Source organism: Sorex fumeus, unplaced genomic scaffold (genome assembly GCF_029834395.1).
Source record: "Sorex fumeus unplaced genomic scaffold, SorFum_2.1 ptg000006l, whole genome shotgun sequence".
Lineage (NCBI taxonomy): Eukaryota > Metazoa > Chordata > Mammalia > Eulipotyphla > Soricidae > Sorex > Sorex fumeus.
In genome coordinates, this window is record NW_026606063.1 from 58,297,748 (window position 1) to 58,318,107 (window position 20,360).

The following is a 20,360-nucleotide window of genomic DNA, read 5'->3' on the forward strand; positions in this document are numbered from 1 at the left end:
CTTAATATTTGAGAAATATTTATCAGCAAGGTAAATGAAAATTTGGGTTCAAATTTTATCTATGTGAGAAAGGTGACCAATATGAGATATTTATATATAGTCTATTACTCTGTCCTAAGACAGACAATGCTCACAGTTCAAATACAGAACCAGTGTCTCAAGATGCTTAGGCCCATAAGTCAGTATCCGATTTGCCAAACACAGTAACAACAAAGTCTCCAATGAGGACGTTACTGGGCCCGCTCGAGCAAATCCATGAACAATGGGAGGACAGTGACAGTGACAGTTTATAGTTAAGCAAGTGAGCTAAAATCTTAAAGGTAACCACTTAAATTTTAGAAATATAAAATTTACTAACAGTAGAATGGAATGAAGAAAACAATATTTCAATTTCCAACATTCTATTCAATATTCTAATATTACTTAATCCTGATAAAGATAACAAACAAAAAAGAAAACCACAGGTCTATTCACTTACAAACTGTAGTGCAAAACTACCAAATACTAGTGAATAAAATTTCAGTAATGTTTTTTTAAGCAAAATAGTTTATGATCAAGAAGACATCAAGAAGACATAATAAAAAAACATATTATTTTTGTTTAACTTTTAAAACATGTCACTGTCACTGTACTCCCATTGTTCATCGATTTTCTCAAGTGGGCCCAGTAATGTTTCCATCATGAGACTTAGTTAAAACATGTAAGTATTACAAACATACCAAACAGTAAGTTATACCCACGGTACTATTGCTCTGATTCCCTTGTGTTCTGATCTTTTGTCTACTTAAAATTTCAGTGGGTTGGAGAGATAACAAAGCAGGTGAGGCACTTGCCTTAAAAGTGGCAAATTCTGATTCAATCCCTGGCACCATAAACAGTACAGTGGGTAAGGCATTTGCCTTGCACACGGGGGACCAGGGTCGCTCCTCAGCATCCCATATGGTCCCCTGAGCACCACCAGGAGTAATTCCTGAGTATAAAGCCAGGAGTAACTCCTGAGCATCACTGGGTATGCCTCCAAAAGCCAAAAAAAAAAAAAAAGAGAGTCCATAAAGAATATAAATACTGTGAGAACTTGGCAGGACTGGTCCAGACAGGGGGAGCCCCTCATGACAAGAGGAGTTATAGGTGCAGTTCCAGAACTCCCAGGAGGCAAGTGCAGCTGGAGCAGTGAACACTGGACATGGAGAGGAGTGGGTGACTGGCTTGCACGTGGTCTTCAGGGAGGGGTTTGACTTAGTGCCTCCCTGTCGGGGAGCCATGGATGGCGGGCTAGGGTGTCACACTCTTCTCTGTGAGATAAAACAAGCAAACAAAAACCTCCCTATCTGCTGTTAGGGAGAATGATCTAGAGGAGAAATAAAAGGCAGGAAGGCCAGTTTGTGATGGTTTTTGCAGAGAGCAATGGTACGGACTTGAATTGAGGGTTGTGAGCAGAAGTAGCAGATGGGGCTGGATCGCAGTTGGAAGGACTTGAGGGAGTGGGGAACGGATGGGAAGAGAGTAAGTGGAAGGGACTGGATGATGTCCAGATCATTCCTCCTCCTCTCCTTTCCCTTCTCTTGCCTTTGTACAAGTGAGGATGGGCAACCGTTGCCTTGATCAGCCAGTGCCAGAATCCAGCCACCTAGGATGCTGATCAGAGCCACTTGGAAACTTTCTGTATGTTAATATGGAGCATTGATTTACTGTGCATTAATACCATACCCCCACCATCTTAGCCAGGCCACCACTGTCCTTGACACCAGGGGATCTCTTTGGTACTGCCCCGTCACTTTGTCCATGGGATGTACGAGCTTAAAAACTGTGATGGCCCCAGTTCAATATTCAGAAAGATTGCTGCCCTCCATGGGCCTCGGGCGGGGTGGGGGGGGGGGGTGGGGAAGAGTGGGGTAGATTGGGAAGGAAGCATGTTAAGGATACAATTTAGTTAGTTGGAAATTTATTTTCTAGGCTGGAGTGATAGCACAGCAGGTAGGGTGTTTGCCTTGCACGTGGCCCACCTGGGTTCGATTCGTTCGTCCCTCTTGGAGAGACCGGCAAGCTACTGAAAGTATCCTGCCCGCATGGCAGAGCCTGAGAAGCTCCCCATGGCATATTTGATATGCCAAAAACAGTAACAACAAGTCTCACAATGGAGACGTTACTGGTGCCTGCTAGAGCAAATTAATGAACAGCAGGAGGACAGTGCTACAGTGTTTAAAGGCATTAGAAATAGCAAGTGATTTCAATAAAATTTTAGAATACAGAATCAATTTCTACCAAGAGCTTTCTCTTGGGGGGGGTGGTGGTCGGGGTAGGGGGTGATGCGGGAGATACTTGATGTGGTACTCAGGAGCTCAGGATCCAGTCCCTGCAATTCTAGACCAGTGCGGCTAGTAGTTCAATGTGAAGGTTAAAGGATGATATTGCGTAGACTCTGCAGCACTGGGCATCACTGGGCCACACCTGGTGTGCTGGGATGGGAATCATCTGGAACCTGTGAGCATCCTTGCAGTGCTCAGGGCTGCCAGGGATATGCCTTAGCCCCTGTGCAATTTCTCCAACCTCACATAGATGTGCAGACTTTTTATTCTTTTGTAAGTTCAGCTCAGTAAAAGAGGCACTGCTAGCCCAGGAGACTACAGTACACACCAAGCAAACACACCACAGGCAGTGTATGGCTCTTCATCCAAATACTCCAATGATAAAGAGAAAATTTTGAAATAACAGGGAAATCTGAACATAGGGTAGGTATTATGTGAAAACAGAAAAGAACTCCTAAAGGCTAAAATTCTTCCTAGGCTGTAAAGATGGCTATGAGAAGTAAGTGGTTATGTAAGAAAATGCATATTTTTGTACATATATAAGTATAAATGCAGACATGTATGACTGCAATAAAATGTCCATTTTAATCACTTTCTTATTTAAAGAAAAATTCAGAAAAACAGGGTATAGATCAATTCACTTAGTAAATTCTTGATAATTCCATATTTTCTCTACTTCTGTTTATACTGAATAATGTTATGATAAAAATTCATTTTTAGGGGTCTAGTGTGATAGTAGGGTGCTTGCCTTGCATGCAACTGGCCTGGGTTCAATCCCTGGCATCCCATAAGGTTCCCTGAGTTCCATCAGGGGTGATCCCTGAGTGCAGAGCCAAGAATAGGTCCTGAGTACCACTGGGCGTGACCCCGCCAAAAAATTAACCAAATTAAATTTCTTATTAAATTTATTTTTAAATTTGAAGTAAGGCTGGCTAGAAATTCAACTAATAACACATCCATCTATTACCAATGTGATTTCATGTTTTACTATCTTTTGAAATTATGACTTCTAACAGATTATACACCAGTATTCTTGGTAAAAGGAAAAAAAGGCCAGGGTAAAAGAAGGAAAGGACAAACCACAAAAAGAGTGGAAAGGAGGGAAATGGCATCTATTTTTTCGAGTTTTTTAAATTCTATTTGATGAATGAAGTAATGACTAAGATTTTGTGTGAGGTGTTTCTTACTGTACATAGAAGTTTAACAGTGTTTATATCTTTAGAGACATTGAAACGCTTCTAACATGAGTAACTAACATGAATTATTTAGTGACCATTAAGTGATCTATAACTTCCCAGTTTGGAAATGAGATATAAATTAGGTTCAGATCTTATATTTTATATGAGAAAACTCTGATAGCCCTGATGCATCATTACAATTAGAGTTTCCATCTTTATTTGATATTCTCATCTGTGAGAATGGGATGAGGCATAGCAAAATGTGCACAAATGAGGAAAAGCAGGCAAACATTGTCTTGGTCAGTAATGACACCTAGTGGCTCATTGATGACACTGCTTTTGTACAGAGGGTACAAGGGAGGAACCACTATTTTAACCCAAGTTCTGTAGCACTGTAGCACTGTCCTCCCATTGTTCATCGATTTGCTCAAGCGGGCCCAGTAACGTCTCCAGTGTGAGACTTGTTGTTACTGTGTTTGGCATATCGAATACCTCAAGGGTAGCTTGCCAGGCTTTACCATGCGGCAGATACTCTTGGTAGCTTGCCAGGCTCTCCAGAAGGGTAGAGGAATTGAACTTGGGTCAGCCTGGTTGGCCGCGTGCAAGGCAAATGCCCTACCCGCTGTGCTATTGCTCCAGCCCAAGTTTATTTATTTAAATATCAGGTGAAAGAAAGGTTATTTCCTCCAGCCAGAAGTTAGAAGCGCACTCACCGTGAACAAAACTAGATCCACAAACTCCTCCCAACTAGATCCCTTTTCAGTGTTCCCTGACTCATCAAATGTCACCATCAACCATCTGGATGTGGAAGTCAGAAGTCTCATATCATACGTGACACCCAGTTGTCCCACAGCCAATCTATCACCAAATTGTGTTCACATTTACCTTAGAAATACCCATTTAATTATGGTGCTATGCCGCCCTGGGAGGGGAACGGTGTCTGACCCTCTGCCTGTTCCACTTTGCAGCGGCGACATGGTGGCCTGCATCTTTTAGAGCCTAATGAACAGCCAGGTATGAGACAGCATTGACGAGGCATGAGGGGCTTCATGGGATGGGGGGTGAAATCGGCCCTGCTCCCCACCATGACAATGCTTTGGGTTGCCACCCTCACACGCCTTCTCCGGCTTCTGACTGACCATGAACCCAGAGGCACACATACCAATCTCGGAACCTAGGGGCTTTTGGCAGTAATCCCTCTAGGTTTATTACTAAAATATCAGAAATCCAAAATCGCGTGACCACTATTACAATCACACGATATCATATGCTCTTCATAATTAACAATAGAAAACAAATTTTCTAATATGTCTTGTGGCAGGTCTGAATGTTGGGGAAAATTCCAAATAAAATGTTGGGTCTTTTGTCATAATATTGAATGTGATCAATGTAGAGAGAGAGTAAAGTGGAAATCTGCCACACAGGCAGGGGGTGGGTGGGAAGGGGGATATACTGGGGTTCTTGGTGGTGGATAATGTGCACTGGTGAAGGGACGGGTGTTTGATCATTGTATGACCAACCAAGACTTGAACTGAAAGGCTTTGTGACTGTTCTCACGGTGATTCAATAAATTTAAAAAAAAGAAAAGAAAAAAGAAATACCCTGTCAGCCACAGCTTTTATCTCCAACTCCACATCTAGAATCTAGCTTTTCAGAATGATTTCTCATATAATGCTCTGAACTTCTGTTAATTCTGTATTGTTCTACGTGATTATTTATATTAACTCATTTAATCTTTCCAACAGACCTAAGAATATGTGCCAGTTAGGTAAGATAAAGCAAGGTCTAGTCAATCAGCCTCCTACACGTGGTAAATGACGGAGCTGGAGTTGAACCTAGGCAAGCTGGCTCCAGGCTTTATTTTTTTGAAAGTGAGATTTTTGACCTTTTGACCACCATATTGTAGCCAAATCTCTCAAATGATTTAAGCCATTTAGGGTTATCGTTCCATAATATAAAACTAAACTATGTCAGTTCCTCCCATGGCTTTCCCTGTGTGTGAGACCAAACGCCTTTACATCATGGTTCATGACATCTTCCACTGTACTCCTGTGTCTCAGATTTCGTATCCCACACTTGCACGGGCTCCCTCCACCCAGCCACAGTGCTCTTCCACTCTCATGTTGCTATCCAGTGGGACCTCTGTCTATACTTGCATTCTGCCTCCTGGCTTGGCTAGAGCCTGTTCACTCCTCAGATTACGGCCTCAGAAAAGAGCTCGGGTTACTGATTTGACATTTCTGTATTTTTTTGCTATGTAATATAATTCTCTGTTTCTCAAAATTTTCCATCTTTGGAAGCTTACTTTGCCTGATATTAATATTTTGTGAATGACACCTTTTTTCTACCCTTTCATTTTAAACTTGCCTATATTATTATATTTAGGGTGGGCCTGCATAGCATATCTCACTGTAATTTTAATGTGCATTTCTCAGATGATTCAGCATGGGTTTTTTTTGTTTTTTGTTTTTGCTTTTTGGGTAACACCTGGCAATGCACAGGGGTTACTCCTGGCTCTGCACTCAGGAATTACCCCTGGCGGTGCTCAGGGGACCATATGGGATGCTGGGAATCGAACCTGGGTAGGCCGCATGCAAGGCAAATGCCCTACCTGCTGTGCTATCACTCCAGCCCTGATTTAGCATATGTTGAGTATCATATGCCTCTTGGTTTCATTTAGATTTTCTTTATTAAGTGCCTAGGAACACCTTTGACCATCAAAATATTGAACTATATAGTTTCATTTCTTAAACATTCTAGATTTTAGGAAGGGGAAAAGTTAAGAATTTTGCCATTACATATGATACTAGCTTTAATTTTCCCTTGCTGCCCTTTACCAATTTGAGAAATTCCCTAATGTTTCTAGTTTGTAAAGGTCGTTTTCTCAGTCTTACTGAGAAATAGCTAGCTCATACTAACACATAAATTTATGATATATAGCATGAAGCTTTGATTCAGATATACTGTGAAACAACTGCCATCATAGGTTCTCCTAAGTTCTATCTTTTAATATAGCTATAATAAAAGGAAATAAAAAAAATAAAACCAGGGAAAGTCAAAAAGTAGGGAAGGAGGCACACAGGTGATGGGTGTGATGTGGGAATCACATGCATAGGAAACCACCAATAAAGGTGTTGCACATCACAGAACCTCAATAAAATATTTTTTAAAAACAAAAGAAGACCAAATATTTCTCTTCATATGAGAAAAAATGTTAAATAAAATGTTGAAATGTGTCCATGCTTTTTACTTTTCTATTGAAATGTTTCTCCAAAAGTTCTGTAAAGATTACAAATATAATGATATACATATAGATGTTTAATATTGGTTATACAATATACAGTTATACTTGAATTCCTAGACTAAATGATAATTAGTCATGATATTCTACATTTTTTCAAATATTGATAGGTTAAAGTTGCTAACGTTTTGTTTAGGATTTTAATTTTAGTATTCACAAGAGAAACTGATTCTGTAATTATTCTTCCTCAAAATGTTGTCATATTTTACATGTTTTTCTTGGGAAGCATTTCCTCTTATCTAATCTTTGAAATAGTTTATACACTATTGGTGTTATTTCTTCCTTAAGTATTTCGAGGAATCAACCAGTGAACCCACATGGTCCTAGAATTTTCTTTGTTAGAAAAAATTTTTATTCAGTTTAACTTGTATAGGTTACTCAAGACTTCTAATTCATCTTCTGTTCATTTTAGTAAATTATGATTTTTAAGGAATGTATTCATTCATATTGCCAAATCTCCTGAAATAAAGATATATACAATATTCCCTTACTGTTTTTAATGTCTTGCTGCAGGTTGACTTTAGGTTGACCTTGCGACCACTCACTACTTTCGGACTAGCCAGACACAGTAACAACAAAGTCTCCAATGGAGACGTTACTGGGCCCGCTCGAGCAAATCAATGATCAACGGGAGGCCCTTTACTTTACTTACTTTACTTTTTAATGTCTGTGAGATCTCTGCTGACATTTCCATATTCATTTCAGATATTAATCATTTGTTTTATATCTTCTAAAAATTTCTTATTACTAGGCATCTCTAAATTTTACTAATTTTTTTCAAAGAATAAACTTTTATTTCCTTTGTTCATGTTTTTAATTTCATTACATTCTAGCACAGCGGGTAGGGCGTTTGCCTTGCACACAGCCAACATGGCCAACCCAAGTTCGATTCCTCCGCCCCTCTCGGAGAGCCCGGCAAGCTACAGAGAGTATCTCGCCTGCACGGCAGAGCCTGGCAAGCTACCCGTGACGTATTCAATATGCCAAACACAGTAACAACAAAGTCTCCAATGGAGACGTTACTGGGCCCACTCAAGCAAATCGATGAACAACAGGAGGACTGTGACCATGACCATTCTTTATTTCAGTCTTGCTCATTCTGCCTTTCATAAGCTCTTGAATTATATTACATTATACCACAGATTTTAAACCTCTTATCTGACACATGTAATTAAAACTATAATTTCGGGGAGGCACACCTGGTGGTCTTCAGAGATTACTCTTAACTCTGTGTTCAGGGATCACTCCTGGTGGGCTCAGGGAACCATATGGGGTGCTGGAGGTTGAACTTGGGTTGGCCATATGCAAGCAAGCACCCTATATGATGTACTATTATATACAGAATAGCAATTTTTAAAAAGTTAGGTATGATTGAAACCTGCCCACACGGCAGAGTCTGGCAAACTCCCCGTGGCGTACCCAATATGCCAAATACCAGTAACCAGTCTCGTTCTCCTAACCCTGAAAGAGCCTTGAATGTGGCACTTTTTAGAATCTCAAGGCTAGGACGTTACTGGTGCCTGCTCGAGGCAATCAAGGAACAAGAACAACAGGATGATTGTGATTGTGATGATTGAAACATAATCACAAAAGTGCGTAAGTCTGCAACTGTATCTCATGGTCACTGTTACTGTCACTGTCCTCCCATTGTTCATGATTTGCTGGAGAGGGCCCAGTAAAGTCTCCATTGTGAGACATGTTGTTACTATGTTTGTTATATCGAATATGTCAAGGGGAGCTTGCCAGGCTTTGCAGTGCCAGCCAGATACTCTCGGTAGCTTGCCAGGCACTCCAAGAGGGGCAGAGAAATCAAACTCGGGTTGGCCATGTTGGCCGCTTGCAAGCAAATGCCCTACCTGCTGTGCTATCGCTCCAGCCTATAATAATGTCAGAAATTAATAAAAGTTAATATTGAGTTTTCTCATATACAGAACGAAAAGAATAAAATCATGATTAATATTTCAGAGTGCATGGTATTTCATTAAAAAAAATTAAAAAGGTAGAGCTCTTTCTACTTGGTATCTAACAACATTATATTCTTGTTTTCCTTTTTAAATTAAAAAAATTTTTTACTGAGATTCTATAGTTTATAGTGCTATTAATACCTATTAATACTGTTTTCTCATGTACGTAATTCCAATACCACACCCATCATCTATGTAACTCTCTCCCTCACTGACAGGCCCCAACACCTCTACATCCCAACTCTGTTCCACCCAACCAAATTGTGTGGATCAAACTAATTTTTTATTTTTATTTTTTTATTTTTTTTGCTTTTTGGGTCACACCCAGCGATGCTCAGGGGTTATTCCTGGCTCTGCACTCAGGAATTACTCCTGGCGGTGCTTGGGGGACCATATGGGATGCCAGGGATCAAACCCGGGTCAGTTGCATGCAAGGCAAATGCCCTAACCATTCTGCTATCGCTCCGGCCCCAAACTAATTTTTTTAAAGCTACCACAATCTAAGCAATGTTTTAAGTTGGATCTCACAAATACATTAATTTTTTTCGTATTTAAAAATGCAAAAGAATTTATTTGTATTTTTAAAATTTAAATTCTTTGATAATAAATAAAATATATTTGAACATATAACTAAATTCCTTGATAATAAATAAAATATATTCTTCAGTGATCAGGGAAGAAAAAAACTGAAGGGGATACATGGAAACTTTCTAAGGTGATGGTAAGGCTCCATAATTTGATTTGGATATTGTTAAACAGGTAGCACTGCACTATAGCACTGTCTTCCATAGTTCATCGATTTTGCTCCAGCAGGCCCAGTAACATCTCCATTGTGAGACTTGCTGTTACTGTGTTTGGCATATCGAATACGTCACGGGTAGCTTGCCAGGCTTTGCCTTGTGCACCTTGATGGTGTCGAGGTGTGGTACATCTATATATCTAAACCACAAAGTCAACAGCACTGAACAAGTGATCCAAACACCAACCACTAAACTTAAAAATGTGCCTGTCAAGGAGACAGGCTGGGAGGTGGGAGGGATCTTGAGTACATGGGTAGAGGATAGTTGACACTGGTGTTGGGATTGGTGTTGGACTATTTTATGCTTGAAACTCAATTATGAATAACTATAAATCAGAGGGTCTTAATAAAAAAATAATTAAAAATAAAATAAAATGCTTTTCCATTCAGGTGTATACTGATAAACTCCCCAGTCAACTCACCTTAGTACCATCAAACAGACAGAGGCGAATGTGCCGACTAAGAACCTGGATGCTCGTCCCAGGAAAGGGGATCATTTTACAGCTCCACAGGGTCAGGATCAATGAAACACGACTTGGTCTTGACCTAATCTGAGAGAAAAATCTGTTCTAGAAAACATCTATTTTTATGAATGGCAAAACAGACTCAATTTTGATGCAGCTTTTATAGAGTAAGAAAGTGTACATAAAATAAAAATAATAAAAGAAACATTTTATACATAAGTTCATAATACCATTTCTTCAGGTAATAGTATCATAAACAGATCAAGCACAACACACACTACATGCTGACTCCACAAAAATATTTCACACTAAGAATTTTCCAGGGGGTACAGTGCCACACAGCAGCAAACCTGTGAGGCAAGTGCCACAGCAGCCTGATAGTGCTTTCAGGCTTCCTGATACCCCAAAATTGCTACTGTGCCTCTGGCCAGACCCCAGCAACTTAGGCATGTGGGAGGCACACCCACAAACCACCTCTGGCTCAGCTATACAAGCTTATTTATCAGCCTTGCTTCAGAGACTCATAAATTAAATTTCAAAAGAGATCAAAATCAGACCATTTAAACACGTTAAAGGTGATGATTCAGAGACTGGCAAATGATCTTGGAAGAGAGCAGGACACTGCAGAGATGTCTCCCACCCTGCGCCAGGCTGATTTCACCAGGGCACCTCTAGGGATAGAGGTGTGTCCCTCCACCTGCCCCAAATGAACCCTGACAGCAACAAACCTCCAGAACCCAATCACCATCATGATCACCACTGATCTTCACAGGCTTGTCCTGATCTCCTCACACATGATAATGAATTCACTGAAAAACCCAGGTACTCAGGACCAGTGACTGAAAACTCCAGGCTACATGGAGTCAGGGACGGGTGACCTCCCCATCTCCTACCCTTCTGGTTTCCTGGTAGTCATACTCAAGAACTGCCTCCAGGCACCATTTAATTGCACTAACGGTGATGATCTAGAGATTCACAAATGAATCTCTGAAAAGAGCAGCACACTGCAGAGATGACTTTGGACCCCAAATATTTAAAATATTTTAGAATTCCAGGATCGCATGGCTGCTTTTGTGGCCGTACTTCTGCTACTATTCATAATAAGCAATACAAAATAAATTATTTAGCATCTGCCTATGGAGCAGTCTTGGGTGGTGGTGGGAAAATTCAAAATAATGATGTTGGGAAAATGTAATGGTGGTGGGACTGGTGTTGAAGTGTTGAATGTAAACAATTATTGTGAGCAACTTTTTTTGTTTGTTTTTGGGTCACACCCGGCAATGCACAGGGGTTACTCCTGGCTCATGCACTCAGGAATTACTCCTGGCGGTGCTCAGGGGACCATATGGGATGCTGGGAATTGAACCCAGTTTGGCCGCATGCAAGGCAAACGCCCTACCCGCTGTGCTATTGTTCCAGCCCGTATTGTGAACAACTTTATGAAAATACAACTTAAAAATTAAAAAAGAAAAGTAATGTGGAGTTCATACCTGCTTCAGTCAGCTTAATCAGTGGCTGAATAAATAGCAGTACTCCTACACTTAAAACACTGTCCTCCCGTTGTTCAGCAATTTGCTCGAGCGGGCCCAGTAACATCTCCATTGTGAGACTTCTTGTTACTGTGTCTGGCATATTGAATACTCTCGGTAGCTTGCCAGGCTCTCAGAGAGGGGCGGAGGAATCGAACCCGGCTCGGCAGGGCTGGCTGCATGCAAGGCAAAGGCCCTATCCCTGTGCTATCACTCCAGGCTACACTTTAAAAAAAAAAAAGAAAAAAAGAATTCCAGGCAATGCTCAGGTAAAAAGGCACTAAAATTCTATGCTACTCCTTCCCACAAAATTTAACACACTTGATTCTCTCTCATTCTTCCTTTGAAGCTATGACAGGGCAGGAAGGGAGTGGAAGAGGAGAAACAAAGAGGCAGTGATTTGCTCTAATGTGAGCTACATTTGCAAAAATAAATGTGCAAGGAATTAAAGATAAAGAGGATCTTCTACTTTAAATTGTGGCTATTACAGAAATCCTTTATTTGAAGCTCTCCCCCAAAGTGTGTAATCATCAAGTACTGTCCACTTCCTTATACCTACTTAAATAAAATACTTCTATCGTTAACAATAACAATCATGATACAGCCTAATGTTTACTAAGTTCTTACCATGCACAGGAACCGTTCTAAGCTGTTTCCATAGTGAATGTAATTCACACTTTATGTTGAAAGTATTATTATTATTCCCATTAATTCACTCATTCATTCATTTTGGTTTGGGGGCCATACCCACCTATGCTCAGAGCTTATTCCTGACTGTGTTCAGGGATCACTTCTGACAGTGCTTGGGGCGATACATGGTGCCACATCAGCTACGTGCAAGGCAAGTGCCTTAATCTCTATCTATACTATAATTCTCTAATCCCTTATTATTCCCAATTAGGAAATGAGGAAAAGAATGGTTAAGATAGATATCTAGGTGATTTCTTGAGACAGTAGAAGAAAAGAACAATGGGGAATAGAAACAAAATGAAGTTAAGGTAAAAACTATTCAAGTTTTGAGACCAAAGTAACAGTGCAGAGTGGAGGGCACTTGCCTTGCACATGTCCAACCCACATTCAATCTCCAGCATTCCTATGGTCTCCCAAGCCCAGCCAGGAATAATTCCTGAGCACAGAGCCAGGACTAATCACTGACTAGGTGTGACAAAAAAAAACAAACAAAAAATCCAAGTTTTATCCCAACTATGAAAGTATTTATTTATTTCAAAATTATAATATAGAAAGGCTTTTTGACTTTGTAATGCATTAATCAATTAACATTTCATTGTAGAGACTTTACATATACTCATAATCATGACAATCTGGAAAAGGTATCATTTCACTGACAGTAACTATACTTACAGTGCCTGTTTTAGCATCCCACAAAAGATCTTTGAAGGCCAGCTGTGAAGGAGTGAGCTCTGGTTGGAGGAAGTAACTTGCTTGAAACTGATTCCCTGAAAAATAATTCTTCATTTGCTTTCTAAGAAATAAATCAAATAAAAAACTAAAATCTATGATTTTATGCTATAAACTTGTGTAACAGACACCTACAAAATACTTAGTTGCAGACTAGAAACTTGCTTCCTAAGAGACAGATTTCTTACATCAAAATAACTAGGAAATTAAAGCTAGAAGTACAGAAAAGTTGGTCTTAAAGAAGCTTTATGAAAGAAAACATCTTAAAGGCTGCTCGTTTCTTTCTTTCCAGGAATATGCCCTCCTCTCTTTTTCTTTCTCCCCTAATAAATCATTTTAAAAAGGGTAAAAATCTTAGACTTTTAGAACAATCAAATATCCCATAATGAAGATAATTCAGTCCAATATTTTTTGTATAAAACAGAAAAGCTGCATACTTATTGAAGATTTTAGAGACTATAAAATCATTCTTTTTTTCCTTAACAAAAACCATTTATATTGCTTTTACATGCTTTATGTACACTATTTAGTACATCATTTACTCATCTGAGAAATAATTTTGTGTTCCTACTCAGCTCCTACTAGGAGCTGGAAATAGAAATGAGAATCAGAGAATGCGTTCTCTTGCTCTCATTAGTCAATAGCTGGATGGGGGAAACTACATAAGAAATAAACAGGGGCTGCAGGGACATGGCTGAGTGGCAGAGCCCCAGCCTTGCTGGTGTGAGGCCCAGAATTAGATTCTCAAAACATCCCCACATGCTGGGTGTGATCCCTAACACTGTGTGCTCGTGATCGTGGTTGCACCACAAGAGCAACCCCCAGCGCACTGCAATCAAGTGTGTTGTAGGGGCACATGACAAGTGTGCAATGCTTCCTCCCCACCCCCACACCCCGTCGCTGCCCCAGACACTACAACCAGCACAAAAAAAAATGAGAAGGAGAAAGAAAGAAGTAGACATGAGAACAAGCAAAATAAACCAATAAAGGATACTCAGGAGAAAGGCAGCAGGGTAAGTGCCAGGACTCAGGAAGGCATCTCTGGGAAGGAGAAATTAGCCCAGAGGTCCTGAAGGAGGACCAGCCGGGCATTCATTGAGGGCTGCCACTTTTCCAACCTGGGCAACCTCAAAGCATCACAGATAACTAAACAACTTGGGATAACGAGAAGAGCACCCCACCACCACCACCACCACCACCACCATCACCACCACCACCAAACAAGCTTACGGATGAAAGTAGAAGAGAAATCTAAGAATAAGTAAAATTAAAATCAAACAAAAACAGACATGGCAAATACAGATAATTCTTTGGGAAAGGCTTGCTGTGAAGACAAGCAGAGAAAGGAAGACAAGCTGGAATGAAGAGAGCTGGAAGGGTTAGTTTCTGAAGGGGGGGGTGGTCACCGAGAGAGTCGGGCTTCTATCACAGAGGAGAGAGGAGGGGACCCATAGTACAGGGAAACAGACTGACCGCCCCATGCTCACAAGCCTTCCTTCCAGGTCATAGGAAGGACCAAGTGAAAGATGCGCCCCACCCCCACCCCCACCCCCGAGAGGTGTGTAATTCAACATCTTCTACAGCTTTTTCTGGCTGTCAGAAAAAAATAAGAATTAATGTGACTGATAACACTTACCTTCTTCCAGAAGCTGGAAGAGTGTGGAAGGCCTGAACCCTGAAGGTATGGCTCCCATTGTGGTTAACGTGTCAATGGTATGTATCTGCTGAGGAACGTGAACACAAAAATGCTCACAACAGAGCAGCTGCTTTCAACACGCCCCCACCAAAGCCCAGCTCCAGTCCCACTACCCCACAATGCACTGTTATGTGACTGAGGAGTTAACATCCAAATCAATGTGCACTATAGAATGCATGGTTGTTTTGGTGTATGTTCAAGTGAAAACACACACACACATACACACACACAAACTCACTCTGCAGGTCCATATAAATTAAAGGCAGAGTAAAGTCTAGAATAATATTTATCAACTAAAGTGTTTATGTTTACTTATGGTAAGTAGAGTTTTATGGTTTTTTCACAATTTTTAAATGATAAAGACCATAAATAATTTATTTCTTTGAGCTTTTGAGAATTTTTCAAATAGTAACTAAAATTGAATTTTACCCAAATGAGTTTCACTGAAATGAAAGTTCAACAAGAGATTTCAAAGTCCTCAAATTTATTTCTCCTACAGAAAAGATCTAATGTCACCCAGAACAGAGATTGACTAGGCCAGAAAAATATGCTTTAAGATCTCTATATGACTGCCTCATGTCCCAAAGTTAACTTCCAATATCTCCAGCATTTTATAGTGTTTCAGAATTCGATCAGAACTATTCAAAAACAAAATGATCTATCATTAACAAGACAAGAAATACCTACCTCTGAGACAGCTTTTCGAACAGCACTCCAGTGAGAATCAGTACTGGGGAGACAAAATGGCAAGAAGACTGCATGGTCTATTTCCTCAATTTGGCAACTTCATTAATAAGGGAAGAATCCATGCAAGTTTAAGTTCTGAACACATAATAGATGAAATTATAATAGAATAACATGCACTAAAATAATCATGATCTTAAATAATGTTCTTTAAGCAAATACTATTAGAAGCACAGATGTCAGATGCAAGTTGCTCCCATTTCAAGCAATTTCCGAGTTGTTCATAACAGTAAAAATAAGGAAAAAGTCCCCTCAGCCTAATTCTTCCCCACATTTGTTTCCCCCACATCTGTTTACCTTTGTTTCATTTCAGCTCCCTCTGCTGAATCATTCCCCACCTTGACGTCTTCTTCACTGCCTTCTTCACTTGATTCTTGCTCTTCTTCTTCATTATAGGGCTGAAAAAATATTATAATGTGAAATGCTCTACCTGATACAAAGATAAGCTCACAAAGATATTCTCAGAAAGTCTTAATTTTGTTAAAACCATTACTTAAAGCGATCTTTTATAACTCATAGTACAAGCTAATTTCAATTTCACATATAGTACAATTATCATAGTCATTATGTTAGCTACCATATAATCATATTATCATATTTGTCATATATATAGTTCTTTAGGTCAATAACCACCTAAATACCTATTCTATAGAATACTTGAATACTATAGCATTTATTGAAACAGAATATTTGGACCGGGGCTGGATAGTACCTCTCATCAAACATATGAAATGTAATTTGTCCAAACTGAGTTGTGCTTTGCAGTGTAAAATATACGCTGAAATTTGAAGTACTTAGCATGAGAAAAGAAGGAATTTTTAATATTCATTATATGTTAAAATGTTCCTATTTTATATATTTGGATAATATGAAATATATTATTAAAATGTTTTTATTTTAATTTTTAGTGGGTGAGGAAGAATAAAAAAAGTATTTATTTTGCCTTTATAGTTTTGGACACAGTTACTACACTATTTGGAATTTCCTCAGAGATTGTAATGTCACTGCCATTCATAAGAGCTTATGATAATGAAGTGAGAGTACCAGATAGCCTCAAGAAAAGGCTGGCACCCAGAACCCGCCCCTGAAAGACTGGAACTTTCAGGGCCCCAGCCTCACCTGGAGAGTGTGGAGAAACGCTGTAGACTGAACTTAATCTACAATGGCCACTGATCTGATCAGCTGTGCAGACATAAGGACACCTCTATACAATAAACTCAAAAAAAAAGGCAGTTGAGACATTGTCCAGGCTGGTGACCATCTTTAGAGTGCTGAGACAGCACTACAGAAGCCAAGAAAGATCTCAGCCCTTCTCCCGTCACATCCATCACCTTGACCCTTTAAATCTTTCCAATCTGGCTGTTCTTAGTTTGCATCCTTGATATTATAAGCTAATACACAAAAATTATTTCATGAATTCTATGATGCCTTCTAGAAAATTATCAAACCTAAGGAGGGTACATGGGATCCTCCAAGTTTAAAATCAGTCTCTTAGTAGCACAGGTGACCCCAGGGACTGATGACCAGTATCTGAACTGGGGCAGTCTTTTGGGCCTGACCACTTAATTTGTGGGGTCTGGATAACTTTAAATTAGTGTAAGATTTGATTTGAGAGTCTAGATATCTAGTTGCTATTGGAAAGAAACATTTATCTGTTGGATAAAAACCATACACTTGGTGCCAAAAGTCACTGTTACTGTTCTCCAGTTGTTCATCAATTTGTTCAAGCTGGCAACATTGTGAGACTTGTTGTTACTGCTTTTGGCATATCGAATACTTCACGGGTAGCTTGCCAGGCTTTGTTCTGCGGGTGAGATACTCTCGGTAGCTTGTCGGGCTCTCCGAGAGGGGCAGAGGAATCGAAGATGGAGGAATCAAATTCAGGTCGGCTGGGTCGGCCACGTTCAAGTCAAACGCCCTACCCACTGGTGCCAAAAGTGGTGTCCAAAAAAAGATCTTGGCTGGGGGTGGAGGGGTATGAACAGTAAGGGAGAAATAAGACAATGTGGAGAGAAACAGAATCTCCAATGAAGGCAGTGGTGTTGGAACAGGACTATAAATTATGGTGCCTAAAATAAAATATTAAATTCAATTAAAAGATCTCAGCGTGAATACTACAAATTTCTAAATTCTGTGATTAACTTTATATTTCTTCTGTGGACAGCACTGATAAAGACACCTAGTCTAAAGACCTTGCTGTATTTTTGAAATATGAAGAATTTACTACAAACAAATATAGATAATATGCTAACGTTTTAATAAGTGATCATATATTTGTGGAAATCAACACAAAGTTACTGCGGCTGTTTTTTACAACAAACCAAAAATGTCTTTGAACTTTCATGAGCAGCATTAATCCAGAAAGCATCTTCACTGTGAAAAAATGCTTCACAATTCTCTGTGAGGTTTTCTCCATGCCCTCTTCCTCTAAAATTAAATTCCATGTCTCAAATCTGTCAGTAGTTAATAGAACAAAGAATGTAGATAAACATTTTATGAGGGAAAAAAAAACAATTATTGAAAGAGAAAAGGAAACAAAGACTAACCTTCAAGTAGGTTCTAGGAACAAGACCTATACTTCCTTTGGCATTCTTGGCTCTCCACCAACCATCAGGGTGTTTTTCAGTTATATGGAGAATTTCCCCTTTCTAAATGTAAAATCAAGTTTAAAAAGTTAATGAAAATCAACAGTCAGGCCTGTTATTTCATTACTTAATGCTTTGGAATAGATTCTTGGTAAATGGTTCATTTTTTCCCCCTGAATCTGAAGGTATCATTTGGAAGTTTAACACTCATCCAAATTATAGATTCAAAAGGGCTACCCTTCAGCCATCATTTTCAGGGGCCCCACACTTAATTCTACAATATCATCTTATGGATGGAAATGATTATGTAACTTCTGCCTAAAAAATCACAACTATTTACAATGGATTTAGTCTTTCTTCTTTTTTATTTTATTTAATTTTCTTAAAATTTTTTTGAATCACTGTGAAATAGTTACAAGCTTTCATGTTTGGGTCATAATAACACAATGATCAAACACCCATCCCTCCACCAGTGCACATTCCCCAACACCAATATCCCCAGTATACCCCCCCCTTTCCCACCCTCCCCCTGCCTCCATGGCAGACACTATTCCCCATACTCTCTCTCTCTACTTTTGGTCATTATGGTTTGCAATGCAGATGCTGAAAGGTTATCACGTTTGGTCCATTATCCACTTTCAGCACACATCTCCCATCCCAATCGGTTCCACAAGCCATCATTTTCTTAGTGATCCCTTCTCAATTCCAGCTGCCTTCTCCCCTCTGCTCAAGAGGCAGGCTTCTAGCTATGGAGCAATCTTCCTGTCCCATGCATCTACTATCCTTAGGTGTCAGCCTCATGTTATGTTGTTTTATACTCCACAAATGACTGCAGTCCTTCTATGTCTGTCCCTCTTTTTCTGACTCATTTCACTTAACATGATACTCTCCATGTCTATCCATTTATAAGCAAATTTCATGACTTCATCTCTCCTAAACAGCTGCATAGTATTCCATTATGTAGACGTACCAAAGTTTCTTTAACCAGTCAACAGATTTAGTCTTTCGACCTTACTACCAGGAACATATAATACAAATAGAGTTTAATTGCTCTGTTAGGTATGCAAACATCCCTAGGTCTTTATTCCACCTACCTTAAATGTAAGATCCTCAGCTTGTTGAGCAGTAAAATCTCCAATAGCAATGTATTCTTTTATTGACTGCTGGTGAGATTTACTTTCTTCGTTCTCTTCCTCTTCTATTTTTTCTTCATCCCTGCTTTCTTCACTTTCTTCTTCTTCATCATCATCTTCATCATCATCATCAACCTCTTCTTTTTCTTCTTCTTCCTCTTCTTCCTCCTCTTCTTCTTCTTCTTCTTCATCTTCAGAAGAATCATCATCTTCCTCTTTTTCAGTATGTTCAACTCTAACAATAATAATTCTATTTCATTATACTATTCTTATTATTCTCTATGATAAGGATTCCTGGGAATGTATGGAACAAATCAAGTATGAACATAGCTTACATATACAGAAACCACATTTGAAGCCACTCTTTCATATAATCGTCCAAATATCATGATAGCTCATATAATTTTCATATCATTGCATCAACTATTTCATATAAGATTTGAAATAATCTGCTCATATCATTAAAACTGCCATTATAGGCATCATCCCTATTTTCTAATATTTGTTTATTTGGCTTTTAGATCTCTGTTTTGCTTCTCCAACTGCATTATAAATAACCAAAGGCAGAGGGCAAAACTTCTGCTGCTTTATATGTCTGCTGCTTTTTATATTCTAGGGCTAACAATAAGCAAATATGGATTAATTATATTGCTATTGCCAACTGTTTATATCTGTACCGGTACATGTCTATATTGAGTCAAACACTGAAACTATTGGTAACATAATACTGGAAAGTAAGAAGGAAAGACACATACTCAGTTCTGTTTTCTGTATTTAGGGACACAGCAAGTTCCTGCAGCTTGCAAGTAAGATCATCCAAAAGACTGTGCTCCTCCTCTTTTTTCTGATTATAGTTTCCAACGGGTGCAGGTTCATCGGCCTACAAGAGAAGAGAAGGCTGTTTTCATGGAAAGATTTATTTCAATGTCCTACTTATTAAGAAGTAATCCTCCAGAAGTATTAGATGATAAAGCAAATATCTATGTTAGAGAGGAGTTTAGAGAACGGTAGATTACTATGCTTGAGTGCAAGTCCGATGAAAAATTACATTGTATTATTGCTTTTCCTAGTTTCCTTGTTGTTACAGACCATCTCTAGTCAATAGGGAGAAGGCTGGCATTGGTGTCAAAGATAGGCATCGCACCCAGGTTGTGTCACTTATTAGACATGAGAAGGTCACTTAGGGACCTTGGTTTCCTCATCTATGGAACAATGACATTATGTTTTCTAATTGAAGGTCAG

At 39.4% G+C, this 20,360-nt stretch overlaps 1 protein-coding gene across 2 annotated transcripts in view; it reads right to left on the bottom strand.

The window, feature by feature from the left end:
• The window catches only part of NPHP1 (nephrocystin 1), a 57,528-nt gene that overhangs the window by 30,050 nt on the left and 7,118 nt on the right, over nucleotides 1–20,360 (bottom strand). Inside the window, exons 4-11 of one of the 2 annotated variants that reach the window (XM_056124383.1) lie at nucleotides 19,874–19,998; nucleotides 19,080–19,353; nucleotides 17,947–18,048; nucleotides 15,698–15,798; nucleotides 15,344–15,386; nucleotides 14,597–14,681; nucleotides 12,904–12,998; nucleotides 9,971–10,099 (exon numbers count right to left, since the gene is read on the bottom strand). In XM_056124383.1, the coding sequence (XP_055980358.1) occupies nucleotides 9,971–10,099; nucleotides 12,904–12,998; nucleotides 14,597–14,681; nucleotides 15,344–15,386; nucleotides 15,698–15,798; nucleotides 17,947–18,048; nucleotides 19,080–19,353; nucleotides 19,874–19,998 (954 nt within the window). Of the gene's footprint in view, nucleotides 1–9,970; nucleotides 10,100–12,903; nucleotides 12,999–14,596; nucleotides 14,685–15,343; nucleotides 15,387–15,697; nucleotides 15,799–17,946; nucleotides 18,049–19,079; nucleotides 19,354–19,873; nucleotides 19,999–20,360 lie in introns of both variants that reach the window. The other variant, XM_056124374.1, reaches the window with a different exon arrangement.